Source organism: Acanthochromis polyacanthus, chromosome 1, assembly GCF_021347895.1.
Source record: "Acanthochromis polyacanthus isolate Apoly-LR-REF ecotype Palm Island chromosome 1, KAUST_Apoly_ChrSc, whole genome shotgun sequence".
Lineage (NCBI taxonomy): Eukaryota > Metazoa > Chordata > Actinopteri > Pomacentridae > Acanthochromis > Acanthochromis polyacanthus.
This window is the reverse complement of record NC_067113.1, coordinates 59,255,497-59,275,789: the sequence shown is the minus strand read 5'-3', so window position 1 is coordinate 59,275,789 and position 20,293 is coordinate 59,255,497. Positions and strand designations below refer to the sequence as shown.

At 40.4% G+C, this 20,293-nt stretch overlaps 3 protein-coding genes across 5 annotated transcripts in view; all 3 read left to right on the top strand.

The window, feature by feature from the left end:
• Positions 1 to 18,151, top strand: part of LOC110971323 (bile acid-CoA:amino acid N-acyltransferase-like) — a 47,246-nt gene extending 29,095 nt beyond the window's left edge. The window contains exon 13 of the transcript XR_007942663.1: positions 17,104 to 18,151. The gene's annotated coding sequence lies outside the window, so the exon portion shown is untranslated. The remainder of the gene's footprint in view (positions 1 to 17,103) is intronic.
• Positions 625 to 18,151, top strand: LOC127534506 (peroxisomal succinyl-coenzyme A thioesterase-like). 2 transcript variants are annotated; one of them, XM_051949810.1, is made up of 11 exons: positions 625 to 728; positions 3,105 to 3,307; positions 5,546 to 5,645; positions 5,991 to 6,175; positions 7,513 to 7,661; positions 8,494 to 8,613; positions 9,121 to 9,203; positions 9,283 to 9,376; positions 9,535 to 9,615; positions 13,735 to 13,873; positions 16,416 to 18,151. In XM_051949810.1, the coding sequence occupies exons 2-11, from the start codon at positions 3,118 to 3,120 to the stop codon at positions 16,532 to 16,534; spliced, it is 1,260 nt and encodes a 419-aa protein (XP_051805770.1). In that variant the 5' UTR covers positions 625 to 728; positions 3,105 to 3,117; the 3' UTR covers positions 16,535 to 18,151. The 2 variants fall into 2 exon arrangements, with proteins under 2 accessions (XP_051805770.1, XP_051805769.1); XM_051949809.1 differs by having other exon boundaries at positions 660 to 806.
• LOC110945274 (acyl-coenzyme A thioesterase 1-like) overlaps positions 679 to 20,293 on the top strand; it is a 39,281-nt gene continuing 19,666 nt past the window's right edge. The window contains exons 1-2 of one of the 2 annotated variants that reach the window (XM_051949826.1): positions 679 to 809; positions 19,712 to 19,914. In XM_051949826.1, the coding sequence (XP_051805786.1) occupies positions 19,725 to 19,914 (190 nt within the window). In that variant the 5' untranslated portion in view covers positions 679 to 809; positions 19,712 to 19,724. Of the gene's footprint in view, positions 810 to 18,613; positions 19,015 to 19,711; positions 19,915 to 20,293 lie in introns of those variants that run through there. The other variant, XM_051949819.1, reaches the window with a different exon arrangement.

Here is a 20,293-nt window from a genome sequence, read left to right as displayed (position 1 = left end):
GTCATGTGACGTATTGACCCCAAACTAGTGTAGAATGATAGTGCTACTAAGGATGGTCAACATACGCCAATTCATATTTGATTTCAGGACATTATTGATTTTTAACAGTTTTTTACAGTAAATATTAGCATTTTAGCTCAATAGCTCACAGGTCATGTGACGTATTGACCCCAAACTAATGCAGAATCACAATCCTACCTTACCTGGTCAGCATACGCCAAAGAAGAATAAATAGTTTGGCTTGAAAGATTTTAAAGCAAAAAAATTAAACATTTTGTAATGTAAATATCAGCATGTCTTCTCATTACGGTCCAGATCATTTGACTTTTCGACTCAGGTTTATTTTATTATCACACTAATAGATCACCGGGATGACACACATCACTTTTTATTTGAATTTACAATTTTTAAGACGGACAGACAGACAGATAGATAAACAAGTTTTCAGCTTCTTATACTTCAAGCTATTTATTTAGTGTAAATATTAGCCGTACAATTCGATAGTTAACAGTTAAGCTGAGTCAGTTACTTAAAACATCCCTGTATAATACATCTGCGAATGCAGCGCTTTATTTTTTAAACCGGAAATAGTTGCTGCGCGGTCGTGCATTTACCGTAAGCTGACGGTAAGAGCGCACTGAAAATGTAGGAGCGGCTGGCTTGACTACGGAGAAACGAGAGGCGGCTGGCTTGACCGCAGTGACCGACCGACAGTCCCCGTAGAGACGGTACCGGAGCTCAGAAGAGTTGTGTTGAGTTTTCATCTGTTCTGGGATCAGTTGCACGTCATTAGAAGATACAAGAAGGTGGTAAACTGACCTGTTTACTGTTTGTATGAGTGAAGTAAAGGTTTAGTGGGTGCTAAAGTTTCTGGAGTCGACCTGTTGTCCTAGTCCAGGTTTATCAGGTCTAAGTTTGGTGGTTTTACATCTAGATCTGGTCTAATGTGGGCTAAATGCAGAAGAAACTGTGGAAACTCCACTTTTTTAAATACCAAAATTAAAGCTTTTCCAGATCTGAAACTGACTGATAAAGTGTCTGGATCACACTCCTTAGTTTAGTCCATATTGAACAGGTCTAAGTTTGGTGGTTTTAGATCTAGACATGGTCTAATGTGGTCTAAAGCCAGATGAAGCAGTGAAATCCGACATGTTAAGGCTTTTATTAATCTGAAAGTTGGTTTTAAACTGTCTCTGGAGTTCACATGTTAACTTGATCCAGATTGAACTGGTCTGAGTTTGGTGCGTTTTGATCTAGATTGAGTGAACATGGGTCCGTGTACTTTACGGCCATCCGTTTTCCGGATTGATATGGGTAAATGAAAAACGGGAAACCATCCGATTTTCGATGTCCGTTTGGATGAAGGTAAACGAAAAACGGGAAACGAGCCGTGTCCCGTTTTTCGTTTGGAAATCAAAAATCAAAAAACGGAAAACAAGCTTATATCTGATTTTCTACTGTGGGTTTATTTCACACAGGTCGGGAGATAAAATACAAACGTCATTCCCTTTCCTGTGTCTCGCTTTGCCTTGGACAGTGCAGACAATGAGGCTGAAATAATGTGTATTCCCCTCATAACATGTTCTAGTAGAGCCTCCTGTTTCGTCATTTGTCTGTGTTGAGAATTTCTGAATAAATGCTATGTAGTTCTGATGATGAACAGAGGGGGGATTTAACCAAAAACAAACAAAACAAAAACGCCAATATTTGAAGATAAGATACCCTGGTGGAATTGAGTCTGGCAGTGCGATAAAATGCTCACAGTGGTGTTGATTTTACTGTATCAGAAGTTGGACAGATTGCTCTAAAGATTGAATTGCAGCACGTTTGAATATAGTTCCCACCCAGAGGGTACTGAGCCTACGTTTAGTTAGCAGGGTGATCGAGTAGCAACATCACACTTTATTACAAAAAGGAGAAGGAAAAGACATAGGTAGGCAGCGCGATGAATACTATTAACTGAGCAACACGCCATGTATAGCAAAAGCATTTATTCAGACAGAAATGTCACGTGCTGCATTACCAAACATGTTTGACAATCAAAGCATGATCTTAACAATCCATGTTTTGTTTTATTAATAAACTACGCTGATATCTAAACACAGGATTATAACTCCACCCTTCCGAATGCATGCGTGCTCCCGCAGCAGGGGATACAATTTCTATCGGGGTAACTACTTTGGCACGACACCTGTCCAAGGCAAAGCGAGACACAGGAAAGGGAACAACATTTGTATTTTATTTCCCGACTTGTGTGAAATAAACCCACAGTAGAAAATCAGATATAGGCTCGTTTTCCGTTTTTTGATTTTAGATTTCCAAACGAAAAACGGGACATGGCTCGTTTCCCGTTTTTCATTTACCTTCATCCAAACGGAAATCGAAAATCGGATGGTTTCCCGTTTTTCGTTTACCAATATCAATCCGGAAAACGGATGGCCGTAAAGTACACGGACCAACGTGGTCCAGTTGCAAAAAAATACAAAAAATAAATCACACATTTTCATTTTGTTCTTGCACATAAAAAAAAACTGCATACTTTGGCACAACTGTGAAACCATTTGTGAATGTTTCATGGTTATTCTTGTCACTAAATCACTGACAGAACATCAGAAATTTACTGGTCTGTCTGTAGATCATGGACAGAACAGCTTTTAGAATCCATCCCGATTAGGGCTGCAACTGACGACGCGTCGACGAATCGTCTGAGCACGATACATCATCAAAAGCGGAAGTGAACGCGCAATGCAACAGAAATCAGCGTCCGACCGGAGCGCGGAACACGGATGGACATCGGCACTGCATCGTGCATATATTATGTACGCATGATGCAGCGCGGACATCAGCGATCTCTCATAAGCACCGATGTCAGCGTTTACTATACAGCTGTATCTAAACGTGGACATCGGCGCTGCATCGTGCATACATAATATATGCACGATGCAGTGCCGATGTCCGTCTGTGTTCCGCGCTCCGGTCGGACAGAGATTTCTGTTGCATTGCGCGTTCACTTCCATTTTTGATGACGTATCGTGCTCAGACGATTCGTCGACGCGTCGTTAGTTAATCCCGATGCAGCCCGTCATGTTTTCGTTTCTCCACAGACGTTCACTGGTCATGTCTCGGACTCCTCCGACTGTCTCCGTCCTCCCGACTCGAGGTCTGGTGGACGAGAAGTTCAAGGTCCTTGTGGAGAATCTGCCTCCAGGACGCCCAGTGACCGTTCGCTCCCTCCACCGCTCTGAGGATGATCACTACTGGGAGGCCTTCGGGTTCTACACGAGCGACCACAGAGGAACTGTCAACGGTGGGTTTGGTCCTCTCTTTACGGATCCTTTTGAAACAGAGAACCAAATGCATGTTTTTTTTTCTTCTTTGGGTGTTTTAACATTTTGCTTTTTTGATCAGTTCAAAGATCTAATATATGGCTCAGGTGTCTGTGCTAATTATAACATGCTAGCAGTGCAGCAGGCTGTTTGGTATTTAGCAACTAAAAGCCCAATAATTCGCTCAGAAGGTGGTGGAGACCCACAAAGGAGCTAAAAGAGAGAAAACAGTGGATGCTACTTCTGGACTGTGACATAACAAGTGATCATTTTACAATATAATAACACTAATGAAGCCCCTACTCAGACATTTTTTATATGTAGCAGCTAAAAGGCCAGATTTTTCCTTGAGGAGGTGGTGGAGAACAATAACTGAGCTAAAAGAGAGAAAGTATTTGATGCTACTCCTAGACTGCTACATAAAAGCAAATATTTTGCAGCAACATGAAACTAATTATGTTCTTTCAGGGTGTTTTGCTGTGTAGCGACTCAGAAGTCCAATATCTCCCCCCAGGACTTGGTGGAGACCAAAAACGGACCTAAAAGAGAGAATATATTCAATGCTACTCTTGGACTGTTACATATCATGCGGTCATTTTGCATTATAATAACACTAATGAAAGTACCACTCAGTTCTTTTGGAGCCCTTTGATATTCAGCATCTAAAAATCCAAGAACTAAGATAAAAAAGAGAAAACAGTGGATGCTACTCATGGACTGCTACATGATATGTAATTATTTAGAACCCTAATAACATTAATTAAGCTCATAATGATTTTTTTGTGGGACTTTTGATATTTAGCAGATGTAAAGCTCAATAATTCCCTCAGAAGGTGGTGGAGACCCAAAATGGAGCTAAAAGAGAGAATACATTGGATCCCACTCATGGACCGCTACGTAACAAGCAATCATTTTGCATTATAATAACACTAATGAAGCCCATATTCAGATATTATTGATATTTAACAGCTAAATAGCCTGATAATTTCTTTTAGGAGATGGTGGAGATGGTTTTTTCTCCTAAAAGAGAAAAAATATTGACTACAACTTAGGGCTGGGCGATAAATCGAATTAATTCGATTAATTTGCATTTTTAAAACCTGACGATTTGAAAATTTGCCAAATCGTAAAATTGAGGCGAGCTTAAATATATAACAATACAGATTCTTCTTCTGCCTTTCCTGACTTATGCACTGGCGTTTGCTTCCGCCTCTCATCTCTTTCCGCCAAAACACTCACTTCCCCGTCAAGGTGGACAGAACAGCAGACGAAAAGTTGGTCGCGAGATAAGGGCCTCATGTTACGTAGATTATATGGAAGTGGTTCGGCTTTGACAAGACTGACACAGAGCAAACTACAGTCGTGCAAGGTTTGCAAAAGTACTGTGAAAACGAAGAGTAGCAGTGCAACTAATCTCTTTCAGCACCTCTGGCAGAGGCATCCTAAAGAATGGGAAGAGTGCTCGCAGCTACGGGAGTGTGGCATGGCTAGCACTAGCCATAGCAAACAGACCGCAAAGAAACAACAAAAATCAATTAAAATTGTAATCGTCCAAGATAACTAAAAAAATCGAGATTTTATTTTTTGGCCATATCACCCAGCCCTACTACAACTCCTTGACTGCCACATAACAAGCGATCACACTAATAACACTTACACTTAGTTCTTTGGGAGCCTGTTGATATTTAGCTGCTAAAAAGCTTTAAAAAGAGAAGTGGATGCTATGTAGTTCCTAATTGTCTTGTAGCCTAATAAGAGTAAATCACCTCGTATTGAGTTTTTGTTTTGACCTTCTGGCATTTAGCATGAAGACAACCTGATGTTTCCCTCCTTCAGGAGATGGTGGAGACCAAAAAAGGAGCTAAAAGATAGAAAATATTGGACTACTACTCATACCGTACAATAAAGTTGCAGCCTAGTAACACGAAGGAAGCTTATAAGTAGTTCTTTGTGAAGTCTTTGGTCTTCAGCAGATAAAAAGCCCGACACTTCCCTTAAGAGATGTTGGAAACCAGATGTTTATTGTACTTTTGTAAAGGAGAGATTTCTGCTTATGATCATACAAATACCAACAGTTTCTAAAAGCATGTTTTTATTTTGTCAAAATGATTTACTGGGTATAGATTCTACTGTGCATTGAGGAGTCCGATGCTTTCCGTCTACCTTTGACTTTACTGTTCACTTGCCTGATGGGTATTGTATTTGTTGTTGCTTTGCAGTATCAAAAGATCAGAGTGTTGGAGGCACGTACACTGGAAAAGAGCCAATGGGTTTGTTGTGGAGCATGTGTCCTGTCCCAGGCAGCCGCAAAGGCCTCAGGTGACGCAACTTCGAGGCATGGCCACCTTGAAATCCATCAACAATTAGGTCAAAGTCCATTAAATGTTATGTAGATGGTCTTTGGACCGTAGGAACAAGTCCAGGTGAAGATTTGTCCACGCAAGGAAATTTGTTTTGACATGTAATAAAACCACCATTTGAAAACAACAATAAAAAAACAGCAGCTCGTATTGATAAAAGCCACCACTAGGGGCACCAAAATGTTGGGCATGAGACAAAGATACACAAGTCTTACAAAATGGAAACAAATACATGCTGAGAATAGCTAAGTTTTTCTGACATTATTGCTAACGTTGATAATTTGGTCTTCGTTTCACTGGTCAGGTTAAGAAAGCTGAACGTGTGCAGCCCCATGCTGGTCAACATCTCGGTCCACAGTGGACATGAAGGCTTCAGGGATCAAGCTCCTCTGGCCTCGGTGCTGATAGAGAGATGGTACATGGCTCCAGGTGTCAAGAGGATTGATGTCCGAGAGAGGGGACTGCAAGGGACTCTGTTTTTACCTCCAGGTACTGTCTTTAGTACTGGGGATCGACCGATATATTTTTCCCAGGGCTGATGTCGATATTTAATATTGGGTACTATTAACAGTTTATACCTCCAGGTACTGTCTTTTGCACTAGGAATCAACCTATATGTTTTTTCAGAGCCCGTATTAGAACAGTTATTGGTAATCAGTTAAGTTTATACCTGCAGGTACTGTCTTCAGCTCTAGGGATTGACATATGTTTTTTTTAGAGCCTATATTAGGTCAGTTATTGGTAACCATGAAAGTTTATACTTCCAGGTGCTGTTTTTCGCTTTTGGGATCGACCAGTAAGTATTTTTTTTTAAAGCCGATGACGATATCAATTTTTGCTTATCAAGATAGTTTATACTTCCACAAACTGTGTTTGACACCAGAGATCAACCTATATGTTGTTTTAGAGCCCATATCAGATCAATTATTAGTAATCAAGTAAGTTTATACCCCCAAACACTGTCTTCAGCAGTAAGGATTGACCAACACGTTCTTATCAGGGCTGATTTTGATTTCTTATATTGGAAACTGAAGAGCTTTTACCCCCAGGTACCATCTTGAATCGAGCTATATGTTTTTTCAGACCTATATTAGATTAATTATTTGTGATCAATAAAGTTTATACCTCCAGGTACTTTTTTTTGCTTTAAGGGTCGACCGATATTTTTTCAGGACTGAAATCTGTGAATGATATAATTTATACCTCCAGGTACTGTCTTGAACACTACAGATCGATCACTGTGATTTTTCAGGGCTGGTATCAATATCAGTCACAGGTATTCAGGAAAGTTTATACCTACAGGTACAATTTTTAGCAGTGGGGAATCAACCAATATGTATTTTATTTGAGGCAATGTCAATATCAGTTTTTGGCAATCAAGAAAGTTTGTACCTTTTTAGCACTAGTGATCGAACAATATATTCTTTCAGGCCCAATGTTTACATCTAATATTGGGAACTATAAGGAGTTTATCCCTCCAGGTACCCTCTCCAGAGCTCCAGATAGCACTAACCACGGGTTAAGTGGCACAGCCAGCCTTTTAGCGATAGCCTTAGCCGAGCATTGTCGTCAAAATAAGTTCACCAACAAGAAGATTATTGGGGTTTCTCCTGTGTTAGACGGAAACTAGACATGCTTGTAGAAGACTGTGGTGTTTATTAAAACTTTAGCAGCATCTGCTAACTCACCTTCCAAACAGCTCTGCTAATATATGGGAGCTGCTTCACTCTGCAAATGCACCCTCTGTTTCTCTGTGTAAACAATCGCTTGGTGTTGTGTCACTTCAATAAACTAAATTATTGATTTACTGTTTCTCCTCTGATCAGGTCCAGGACCCTTCCCTGGGATTCTGGACCTTTGGGGAGGTGGTGGAGGGCTGGTGGAGTATCGCTCTGCTTTGTTGGCATCTCACGGTTTCGCTACAATGTCGCTGGACTATTTGAGTTGCGGCCAGCCGGTATTCACTTATGCTGAGGTTTGTGTGATTTTGTTATCTGTGGAGGTCAGACATGTTCAGGTATGAGGCGTTACATTGTTATTGGTACGATATGCAGCTGTTACCAGATCAATCAGTTAGAAAATCAGAATAATCAGAATCATGATTTAATGTAAACTACTGTTCAAAGGTTTGGGGTCATGCAGGCTATTTCATGTTTTAGATGAAAACTTACACTTTTATGTGCTAAGATAATTGCCCAAGGGTTTTCTAATCATCAATTAGCCTTTTGATACCATTAGCTAACACAATGTAGCATTAGAACACAGGAGTGATGGTTGCTGGAAATGTTCCTCTGTACCCCTATGGAGATATTAAAATCCATTAAAAATCAGGTGTTTCCAGCTAGAATAGTCATTTACCACATTATCAATGTCTAGACTGTATTCCTGATTCATTTAATGTTATCTTCATTGAAAAAACTTTCCATGGTTTTCTCGATTAATAAATTATTCGTCTAAAAATAAAGCTAAAGAAACGTGGTAAATGTTGATCAGTGTTTCCTGAAGTCCAAAATGACAAATGTCTTGTTTTGTCCACAACCCCAAAGATCTTCATTTTACTATTATGTAATTCTTAAAATATACCCAAATTGAGTATTAAAAATTAGTTAATCGTAGCGCTGTCAAACGATGACCAATTTTAATCAGATTAGTCACAGGGTTGCTGTGAATTAACTTTGATTAACCACAAATAAATATCATTAGTTTTTAGTCTATATTAATAAAGCTAAATAAGATGTATTGCGTCTTTTAGAACTTGCAGAAGACCTGTTAATACTATTAATTTTGTGATATTTATCTCTGCACAGACTGCATTTAATTTCATCAAGGACCATCCTCAAGTGGTTGCAGACAGAGTTGGAATTGTTGCGCTTTGCATCGGCTCGCTTCCAGCGCTCTACTTAGCAACTGACAGCACTGTTGTCAAGGTAGTGAAGCAAAGTACCTTCATCTTGATCTTCCTGTAGTCTTTAAACACTTACTGCCATTTGAATGCTTATCTACAGTTGCTGTGTAACTTTAACCCCTTGACGCCTGAATTTATTTACCTTTAAATTTAAAAAAAACTTTTGCATATTTTTGCCTTGCAGCTGATGCTAAAATAAGTGGAGATTGTTAATTTGTCTATTACACATCGAACAGATAAATGATAATAATTACAGATATATACCGGTAATAATTAGGTCTCACTCCGACTGGTCCTACGAGAAACGAGTGCTTGCAAAAAGTTCCAATGTACGTATTGAATATGCTCAAGCCGGCATTGGGGGAATGGATGCGCTATCTCAGCTGCAGTCTAAATGAAAGTGGTATTATGCAAGTTTGCGACAATAGGCGTCAAGGGGTTAAATAACTCCAACTGTTAGCGCCCTACCCTTAAGACAACATATGTACCATTAAATGACCAAAATACCTGAATCATTTTTGTGTTTCAGCCTCGTTGTACTGTTTGCATCAGCTGCTTCGCCACTTTTCCAAACGACAGGGTTGTCGCGGGGTCCTTTGAAGAACTTACCTCGTAGGTACTGTCAGTATCATGAACATTCAACATGGAGTTTCACAGTCTTGGTGATATGAACAAATACTTGTGATGGCAGAATTTCTGGCAACGTACCTGTGGATGAGAACAACCATGAGATGTGGAGGGATGTAGGTCTGGAAATGATGTCTGGCTGTCCAAAGAAAGTAAATGTAAGTAGAGTTTTATATTGACCTTCAATTAGAATCTTTTATCAGCATTAATGTTTCTAATGCTCTCATTTATTATCAGATACCTGCAGAGCCAGTCTGACTCTCATCAACCTCAGTTTATTTTTGGCATGTTTTAAGGCACTTTTTCTCTGTGGCAGACAGGAAAATTAACGTCTCCACTGTTGCTGGTCTCCGGCTGTGATGATCAGAATTGGCCTTCAATTGAGACGGCTGAAGATGTGAGCTCACGAAACACACTCAGACACTTGTGCCTTGATTTCAGTTATCAAAAGTGCACAGTTCTCAACACTGTATTGAACACAAAGGTCACAGAATATTGAATTTATGCTCACAAGATGACGTTAGTTGCTGTGTTGGTTTAAATGATATAACGTTAGCTACAATTTTGACTGAAAAAGACAATGTTAGCCACAGTGTTAGCCTACACAAGATAATGTTAACTAACAATTACAACGTTACTTGCAATGTTAACCTACAAACATAATGTTAATTCATATGTTAGATGTTTTATGGAACTGCAATTACAAATGAAGGAGTTGTTGCAAGATCTGTTGTGAAGGACTAGATGTTGATATCCCTTCTTGCGTACATGAGACACCTAAGACTCTGTGGGATTTTCAAGTGAGTGAGGGCATCCTCTAGGTCAGGGGTCGGCAACCCGCGGCTCCGGAGTCGCATGCGGCTCTTTCAGCCCTCTGTTGTGGCTTCCTGTAACTTTGGAAAATAAATTGTTCTGCCTTTCAGGCGCATTTCAATGCATTTTAATAGAGAAAATTTTATTGTGAAATTACCGCTCTTATTTTGACGTGTCACTCCACCGATGTGCTGCAGGGGTTTTCCCCTGTGACATGAGAGCGCAAGGTTGACGCAGAGAGACAACACGGAGCTTCCGATTCCCACACGTTTCATGCCTTTTTTTGTTTTACTCCTGGAGAAGCAACGCCTGTTGTTTCACATCATTTTGTACTCAAGAATGGCAAGCCTGTATATTAAAGCTCCACTCCAAGAAAGACACGTCTTGTCTTTGAGTCAAAAGTACTCATGATAGGGTAATACACGTTACTCGCAAGAACACGGCAGCAGGTCAGAGAGTCAGAGGAGTGTCGTCTTGGAAAATAGGGCAGCAACTTACTGGAGAAAAGTTATTAGCTTAACCCTTTAAGCTGCAGTCAATTCCAGCCATTTTCAGTACAAAAAATCGCTAATATTCTATTTTTTAATTTAAAAAATTACGAAAAATACGGGGAATATTGGACGCGCATCGCGAGATGCATTTCCTTGAAAACGACCGATTCGTGGATTTTATACTGACTTCAGGACATGTTTTGGACAAAATAGTTTACTGGCTTGTGTTGTCTGGATGTAAAAGGTTGGATTATGGCCGTTTTTTGTGGAATCTTTTTTTCTGTGTGTAATAATGAACCCGGAAATGTGAGTCGTGCTGTGTGCGTTGAAGCCGTGTATAGAGAACGGGTGGATGAATATTCGTTTTTGTCGGACAAATGTGTTTTTCTCACCCGCTCTGGTAATCGCATCTGAAAGTGGTTTATACCGGCGGATTCATGAGAATCTAAGCTTTCCATCGGCGTATAGTGTTTGTATAATCGCGTTTGCAGCCGTCGGACATTCTTGAAATTCCTATGCAAATTAGTAAGTGTACTGCCGGCGGTACACCTACTACGCACTGAAGCGCAAAGGGTTAAGATAAATAGATTTTACAAGTTAAATAGACATTTGCAAAATATTGGTTTCCAGCTAACATTACGTACCATATGAGGTCCAGGAGCAAAAATGACATTAACCAAGTAAGATAAATATTAGTGGTAGGACACAATTAAAAAAATGAGTCTATCTAATTAGAGGCTTTGTGATTAATTAATCACGACTGATTAACAAGGGCATAGAGTTAAAAAGCGATATATCCAGTGTTGTCTTCATTTTAAATGCCAAAAGAATTTTGCGGCTCCCGGTGTTTTCTGTGGGAAACGGGTCGAAATAGCTCTTTGAGTGTTAAAGGTTGCCGACCCCTGCTCTAGGTTATCAAGTGTGTGCCCTCCATTGGTGTTTCACTTGTAGGCCCACGACACCTCCAGAGGCTTCAGCACTGAATCCCATATTTATTTATTTAACAAACTCAAGGTCCATACAAAATTGACAGGTTCACTCCCTCGATGCCATCTACTCACCTGAACTCCCAGGTGGAGTCCTTGTTCTTCATCCACAGCCACTGACTTCCCTTTTCAAAGGCTCTGGAGAGGTCCTTGATCGCCTGTCGGTGGGCCGTCCTGTATACTGCTATCTCCTGGAGAAGCCTGGATGTTGAGGTGGCTCTGAATCCTCTGCAGCCTACATCTATTGGTCGGACCCTCACCTTCCAGCCTCGCTGTTTTGCATTGCCGGCAAGCTCCATGTACCTCAGCTTCTTGCACTCATAGGTCTTCTCTATTGAGCTCTCCCAGGGCACTGTTAGCTCAATGATGTAGACATGCCTAAGTGAAGCTGACCACAGCACCAGGTCTGGTCACAGGTTGGTAGATGCGATTTCAGGTGGGAAGAAGAGATTTTGTTTCAGGTCTACAAGAATCTTTCAATTGCAAGACCCTCTCAACTGCCCAGGATCTGGCCTTGAGTGTGGCTGGTCTTACAGCCCACTAAGATGTGTTTGAGTGTAGCTGGAGTCGGGCAGAGTGAGCATGTAGGGTCTTCACCATATCATTGGTTGAAGTTCTTGGGTGATGGTAGGACATCATAGGCCGCCTTGATGGTGAAGCTTGCTGTAAACGTCTCTGTGTCCCACAGCTCTTGCCAAGAGATCTTCCATTTTTCCATTCCTTCCCATGTCATCCACTGCCCTTGCTTCGCCTGCGCGATGGCTTTTGCACACCTGCCTGCTTCCTCTTGCCGTCATACTTCCTGCATCACAAGCTTGTATCTGTGGGACGGAGTGGCCTTGTTCTAGGCTGGGTTGCTGGCCCCAAGGTCAAGATCACCTCTTCCCTGCTGCACTTGGCCCACAATGCCCCTCTGTCTGAGTGCTGCCTTTGCCTGCTTTATTTCCAGTGATGGGATCCACCTCCCCCTAGTTGCCAACTTTGGAGCAACTTGAGCTATGATTGGATCGCTTGAATCCTGTAGCATCACCTCCATTCTTACTTTGGCGCACTTGTACTCCTCAGATGAGCTGGAGTTCTTGCAAAATCACAATCGAAGACTGTATGAACAGCTGTCGGATGCTTTTTTGATGAAAATGGCGTATCTAGGAGACACATTCATACTCTAATGCTCTTGATGCTTTTAAGCACAAACTGGAGTACAGAGTTGAAAAAATGTCAGTTGGGGAGCTACAATTCCCACTGCTCATGAAACACTCTGGTGGCAGGGTGAGTGCATCTTTATGCACGGAGTTTATCCGGCACATGCACATGCTTCGGAAGGGAATGAAGTCCTGTTCTGCCTTTGTTGAGGAATGCTTATTCCAGGAATCATGGGTGAGGGATCCCTAAATTTCCAGTCTCGAAGAATCGGAATACCTCGACTGTGAAGATGAGCTTGCTGACCTTCAAGCTGATCAAGTGTTAAAGAAATACTTCTAAGAGAATGGATACAAAAAGTTTTGTATTGTCAGAGGACAGATTGTTGCACTCAGACTGGCAAAACATGCAGTTACAAAGGTTATTCTCCCATTCAGCACCACTTATCTGTCTGAGACTGCCCTCAGTGCCCTTGCAACAATTAAAAACAAAAGCCTGAAACAGCCTCACTGTCCACCAGGACATTTGGCTGGCCATCACGAGCATCACACCTGACATCCCACACCTGACCAGAGGCATGCAAGCCCAAGGTGGACATTAGTTTTGTTTTTTTTTAAGAAGGAAGAAGATGTTTACCTTGTTGAAGACTGTTGTTTTCAAAATATGCAAAACTCCTGGGGCTGGGGTGCAGCTGATAGAGGGTCTCCAAGCCAAATAGGTTGGGAACCACTGGCCTGAACAATCTGACATTAGCTGCAATGTTAACCTAAACAAGATCATATTAGCTACTACCCAAACAACATTGCTGTTAGCGTAAACAACGTCATCTGCTACCTTTGCCAAAACAAAATGATGTTACTCACTGTTTTTTTGCCTGTAAAATATAATGTTTTAAGCTAAAAAAAAACAAGCTGTTAGCCATTAATAACAAGATAACATTAGCCGCTACATTAGCCTAAACAGCATGCTAGTTGCCTATTTTTGTCATATAGCAAACCTGCTGAGTGTCACAATTTCACCTCTATGTTCACATGTAGCACCAAAGACGTAGATTCAGTTTGTGCTTTATTCTGATTTGACTTTCAGATAACTCAGACAATGCGTGCAGCCGGGAATGACCACCTGCTGAGCAGACTGGACTATCCTGACACCGGACATCTGATCGAACCGCCTTTTTCACCTCATTTCAGGTCGACTAAATTTGTGACTGCTGATAAAAGGAAAAGTGAGTGAACATGAGTGTTGATTATGGAATATTAGACTAATTCAACAAACTTGTACATTTAGGTGTTTCCTGTGAAGAGACTGATGAAGGTCGTTGATGTTTCCGTTAGTTTCATACTATACTCCACTAGATCCCTGAAGGTGTGCTGTTGTTGTCTGCCCTGAGCTCTCGTAGGAGGCGGGTGCATTTTTCCTCTCTCCGTCTCTATCTCTGTTCTTCCCACACCCTCATGTTTTTCTGCTTGCTGCAGTTTTTGTCTCGTCTCGTCTGACTTGGAGCGATTGCTTGGCACTGGACTTTCGAAACACCGATCATGGGATTGATTAGCTGATCTCTCAATGCGATTGACAAGATTGTCGCCACAAAGAGCACAGGCCTAGGAGAGCCTACCTGCCCAGATGGGAGTTTTGCCTCTGGTTACGTGATCAACGCCTGAGAGAAGTGGAGGGGGATCATGTGCCTGGCACCCCTATCCGCAGAGGATGTGGAAGATGTTTATATATTTGGATTTGTGATGACAGGTCTGCTGATAATTGGCTTGATTGTGGGCCTGAACTTCTGGAAAATTAGGTTGACCGCAGATAGAAACGACATCCAAACTCTGCTGGTCTTTGCAAACGATCGGATCAAAGCTGCTGGGGACTGGAATGACGAACTCAAACGTAAGATGGACAATTTGCTTAGTGTGACTGTTGATTTGAGTCGCAAAGTGGATGCCATTAAGGTGAGGATCGCCACAGCTGAGGTCTAAAAAAGTTGAAAGCAGCCAGGGGGAAGGTGAAATTGCTCCTCTCCCCCGCCAAAACAAGAAAGATACTGATAACATTCTGGCACCCCTGGAACAATAACAAACTCCTCTGGAAGTTTTTCATGGCCAAGAGATAGCTGACACTTTTCTATCAGAGCCAGCATGAACTTCTTCAGCAGTTTGAGCAACGGTAGCTGGTCTGTTGGATCGTATCTCATTGGCCAGCCTTCCTCCCATGTGCATCAATGAGCATTGGATGCCCATGATCCTGTCACCAGTTCACCACTGTTCTTTCCTTGGACCTCTTTTGATAGATCCTGACCACTGCAGACCAGGAACACCCCACAAGAGCTGCAGTTCTGGAGATGCTCTGTTCCAGTCATCTTGTCAAACTTGCTTAAATCCTTACTTTTGCCCATTCTTCCTGCTTCTGACATCAACTTTGAGGACAAAATGTTCACTGTCTAATATATCCAACCCACTAACAAGTGCCATGATGGAGAGATGATCAGTGTTATTCTCTTCACCTGTCAGTGGTCAGAAGGTTCTGTCTGATCCAGTGGTGTAGTCTAGTTTTTTTTAGTGGGTATACTCCGGCCTCATACACCAAAGCCAGGTCAGGTTCTCATATACAGTGCCTTGTGAAAGTATTCGGCCCCCTTGAACTTTTCAACCTTTCTCCACATTTCAGGCTTCAAACATAAAGATAGAAAATTTTAATTTTTGTCAAGAATCAACAACAATTGGGACACAATCGTGAAGTGGAATGAAATTTATTGGATATTTTATACTTTTTTAACAAATAAAAACTGAAAAGTGGGGCGTGCAATATTATTCGGCCCCTTTACTTTCAGTGCAGCAAACTCACTCCAGAAGTTCAGTGAGGATCTCTGAATGATCCAATGTTGTCGTAAATGACTGATGATGATAAACAGAATCCACCTGTGTGTAATCAAGTCTCTGTATAAATGCATCTGGTCTGTGATAGTCTCAGGGTTCTGTTTAAAGTGCAGAGAGCATCATGAAGACCAAGGAACACACCAGGCAGGTCTGAGATACTGTTGTGGAGAAGTTTAAAGCCGGATTTGGATACAAAAAGATTTCCCAAGCTTTAAACATCTCAAGGAGCACTGTGCAAGCAATCATATTGAAATGGAAGGAGTATCAGACCACTGCAAATCTACCAAGACCCGGCCAAAACATAAAGCCAAATCTACAATGGAATGGTTCACAAATAAACGTATCCAGGTGTTAGAATGGCCAAGTCAAAGTCCAGACCTGAATCCAATTGAGAATCTGTGGGCAGAGCTGAATACTGCTGTTCACAAACGCTCTCCATTCAACATCACTGAGCTCGAGCTGTTTTGCAAGGAAGAATGGGCAAGAATTTCAGTCTCTGGATGTGCAAAACTGATAGAGACATACCCCAAGCGACTTGCAGCTGTAATTGCAGCAAAAGGTGGCGCTACAAAGTATTAATGCAAGGGGGCCGAATAATATTGCACGCCCCACTTTTCAGGTTTTTATTTGTTAAAAAAGTTTAAAATATCCAATAAATTTCATTCCACTTCACGATTGTGTCCCACTTGTTGTTGATTCTTGACAAAAAATTAAAATTTTATATCTTTATGTTTGAAGCCTGAAATGTGGCGAAAGGTTGAAAAGTTCAAGGGGGCCGAATACTTTCACAAGGCACTGTAACTGCTGAAGTCCTTTAACTGTGTTGATGTTTAGTAGTTTCCGATGCAGACTGAAGGAATAATCCTCTGTTAAATATCACCATGTGTGTTGCAGTGATGATACTGTGGGGAGGTCAAACCAAACCTCACTCGGACGCTCAGGAGGATTCCTGGAAGAAGATCTTGAGTTTTCTGCAGCAGCATCTGTGCAGCAGCCTCAACGCCAAGCTGTGAACGATAAAATGACCGCCACAAATCTGACATACGAAGGAAAATGTGATGTTACCAACTGTTAACTTGGACCTTAAATGTTTAGAATTGCAGCCATGATTCTGTTTGAAGGACATTTTACAACAAATGTGGCTTTTTTAAAAAATCAACTTAAGGAAGCTTTTCCGTTTTAAACAGTGTTAGTAACGCAGAAGGCTGCCAGTGTTTCAGTCACTGGATGGGTCAATGTAGGTACAAAGTCCTAAACAAATACTGAGCACAAGATAACGTGATAAATTTATGAACAAATATCCCTTAATGTGCTACATACCCTTATAGAAGAATAATATATAGTAATATATAGGAAAATATATTGCATTATATTAAATCATATATTTCCATAAATGGTCAATTACAGCTTTGATTTTTCAGTTTACTGCAATATGTCTGGACCATATATGGCTGTATATTGATATATATAACACATAATGCAATAAAGACAAAAAAAAATCCATGTATTTTTACATGTAATTTTATTGACAGTTTACATAAAGCTGATTGTTTTGATTAAAAAAAACTGTGTGATGGTGTAGGTAAACTAAATTTTGGTAAAATGGTTGAAAAAGTGACATTTTCATTTCACCACTGTATCAAAAATGAAACAGATTTCATTCATATATGAAACATATTCTTTAATGTGCCCATAAAGGTCCACAATTCTTTACATATTCAGACAAGTGAAGATGTACATGTAGACTACATTACAGATTTCAAAAAGTTTGACAAAAAAGCTTGAAAAAAAAAACACTTTTCCCCCCAATATCTCTACTTGTTGGGAAAATGAAGGTGACGCAGATAAACCAGATGTAAAATTTGCCCTTAACATTTCAGTCCTCCACACTGACTCTTGGAGGGATACACGTAAAGAGTTTATTTGTAAAAACAGATAACTCTGTTTTGATGAATTTTCAGAAAACTTTTTCTTTATTGTTTACTTCAGATAATATCAATCAAACTGAAGTTGAGTGGGTTTGACCCATTAGAAAAATATATGACAACACAGAGAAAAATGAAATTATTATTGTTATTATTATTATTATTATCTCAAGAAAACAATAAAAAAATAGTTTTCTGAGAATTTCTAAAATGGAGTTGTCTGTTTTTGCAAATAAACTCCTCATGTATAGAGGCTTGCATATTGTGACATAATTCTGACATTAGCTCCAGGATAAAAAAAAAAAAATAGCATACATATTTAGCCAAAACAATATCTTCAATACTATTTCCAGAATAAAACAAAGTTAGGAAATCAGTATGAAAATAACTAGGCTAGGTATCCTTCAAGGTGTTTTGATGTTGCTGCCAATATTTTGATACAAGTTCCTGAATATTTTTTGAAGGCATTTTAATAAAATTCATTTTAATAAATACAAAATCATATCAGAGATTATGGTACAAATCTGTGATAAATAAAAACATAATAAATATATTTTTCAACACAGAAAGGTTTGGCTTAAGTTGTCTTTCCAGCTTTGGTTCACTTTCCAGCTCATTCACGTTTTTCAACTCCAAGTTGCTTTACAACATATAAAAGACCACAACTTCAGTTTGACTGTTAAAATAAACTATGTTCAGATTTAACATGTTTAAGTTCAGTCATGTTTTATTTACATCTGGTCTAAATGCATGTGGTCTAAATGGAGGGGGAAAACATGAAATCTCCACTTTTGTCCCGTTTATGCATGTAGTAGAAGGTTTAATTACTCTGAAACGTAATTTTAAACTCTGAATTGTACTTGTTAACTAGATGAGATCTAAGATGTCTAAGAGAGGGTTTTTTTTAGTTTTCACCTGGTTTAATGTGATCTAAATGCAGAAGAAACACGGTTCTGTTTTTGCACATAGCATAAAGTTTAATTCATATTTTTTCTTGCATTTGGGCCACATTAAACCCAATCTAAATAAAAAACTGTAGAACCTAGACGTCTTAAATCTCATCTAGTTAACAAGTGAACTAGAAGACAGTTTCAAAGTAAGTTTCAGATCAATAAAACCTTCTACTGTGTGGGAAAAAAAATAGAAAATGTGGTGACTTCATGTTGTTTTCTCTGTTTTTCTACACAGCAGAAGCTTTAATTCATCTAAAACGAGTTGTTTCATTTGTTTATCACCACATTAAAGTCGACAAACATCAGCAAAATGTAACCATTTGTTTTCAGCTGTTCCGAGGGTTTGACGTCACCTGATCTACGTCACTCGTCTCACCTGTTGCTGTCGCTTCTTCTTCTTCACCTGCGAGCCGTCGCGCGCGCACACAGCCTCCGAGAAGCGCGCCCCCGGTTCACTGAGTAGCGCGCATGTCAGGAGGAGGCGGAGACTCGAACGGAAACAACACCGGAGACTGACCGACAGTCGACGTAGAGACGGTACCGGAGCTCAGAAAAGTTGTGTTGAGTTTTCATCTGTTCTGGGATCAGCTGCACGTCATTAGAAGATACAAGAAGGTGGTAAACTGACCTGTTTACTGTTTGTATGAGTGAAGTAAAGGTTTAGTGGGTTCTAAAGTTTCTGGAGTCGACCTGTTGTCCTAGTCCAGGTTTATCAGGTCTAAGTTTGGTGGTTTTAGATCAAGATCTGGTCTAATGTGGGCTAAATGCAGATAAAATTGTGGAAACTCCACTTTTTTAAATACCAAAATTAAAGCTTTTCCAGATCTGAAACTGACTGATAAAGTGTCTGGATCACACTCCTTAGTTTAGTCCATATTGAACAGGTCTAAGTTTGGTGGTTTTAAATCTAGACATGGTCTAATGTGGTCTAAAGTCAGATGAAGCAGTGAAATACGACATTTTAGGGTTTTTATTAATCTGAAAGTTGGTTTTAAACTGTTTCTGGAGTTCACATGTTAACTTGATCCAGATTGAACTGGTCTGAGTTTGATGGGTTTTGATCTAGATTGAGTAGAATGTGGTCCAGTTGCAAAAAAAATAATAAATCACACATTTTTATTCTGTACTTGCATATAAAAAAACTGCATTCTTTGGCAAAAATGTGAAACCATTTGTGAATGTTTCATGGTTGTTCTTGTCACTAAATCACTGACAGAACATCAGTAATTTACTGGTCTGTCTGTAGATCATGGACAGAACGGCTTTTAGAATCCATCCCGATGCAGCCCGTCATGTTTTCGTTTCTCCACAGACGTTCACTGGTCATGTCTCGGACTCCTCCGATTGTCTCCGTCCTCCCCACTCGAGGTCTGGTGGACGAGAAGTTCAAGGTCCTTGTGGAGAATCTGCCTCCAGGACGTCCGGTGACCGTTCGCTCCCTCCACCGCTCTGAGGATGATCACTACTGGGAGGCTTTCGGGTTCTACACGAGTGACCATAGAGGAACCGTCAACGGTGGGTTTGGTCCTTTTTTTACTGATCCTTTTGAAACAGAGAACCAAATGCACATTTTTTTCTTGTTTGAGTGTTTTAACATTTTGGTTTTTGATCAGTTCAAAGATCTAATATATGGCTCAGGTGCCTGTGCTATTTATAACATGCTAACAGTGCAGCAGACCAGTAATTCTCCCAGAAGGTGGTGGAGACCCACAAAGGAGCTAAAAGAGAGAAAGTAGTGGATGCTACTTCTGGACTGCTACATAACATAAGTCATGTTGCAGTTGTAAGTGATCATTTTCCATTATAGTAACACTAATAAAGCTCATACCCAGATATTTTTTGATGTGTAGCAGCTAAAAAGCCAGATTTTTCCTTTAGGAGGTGGTGGAGACCA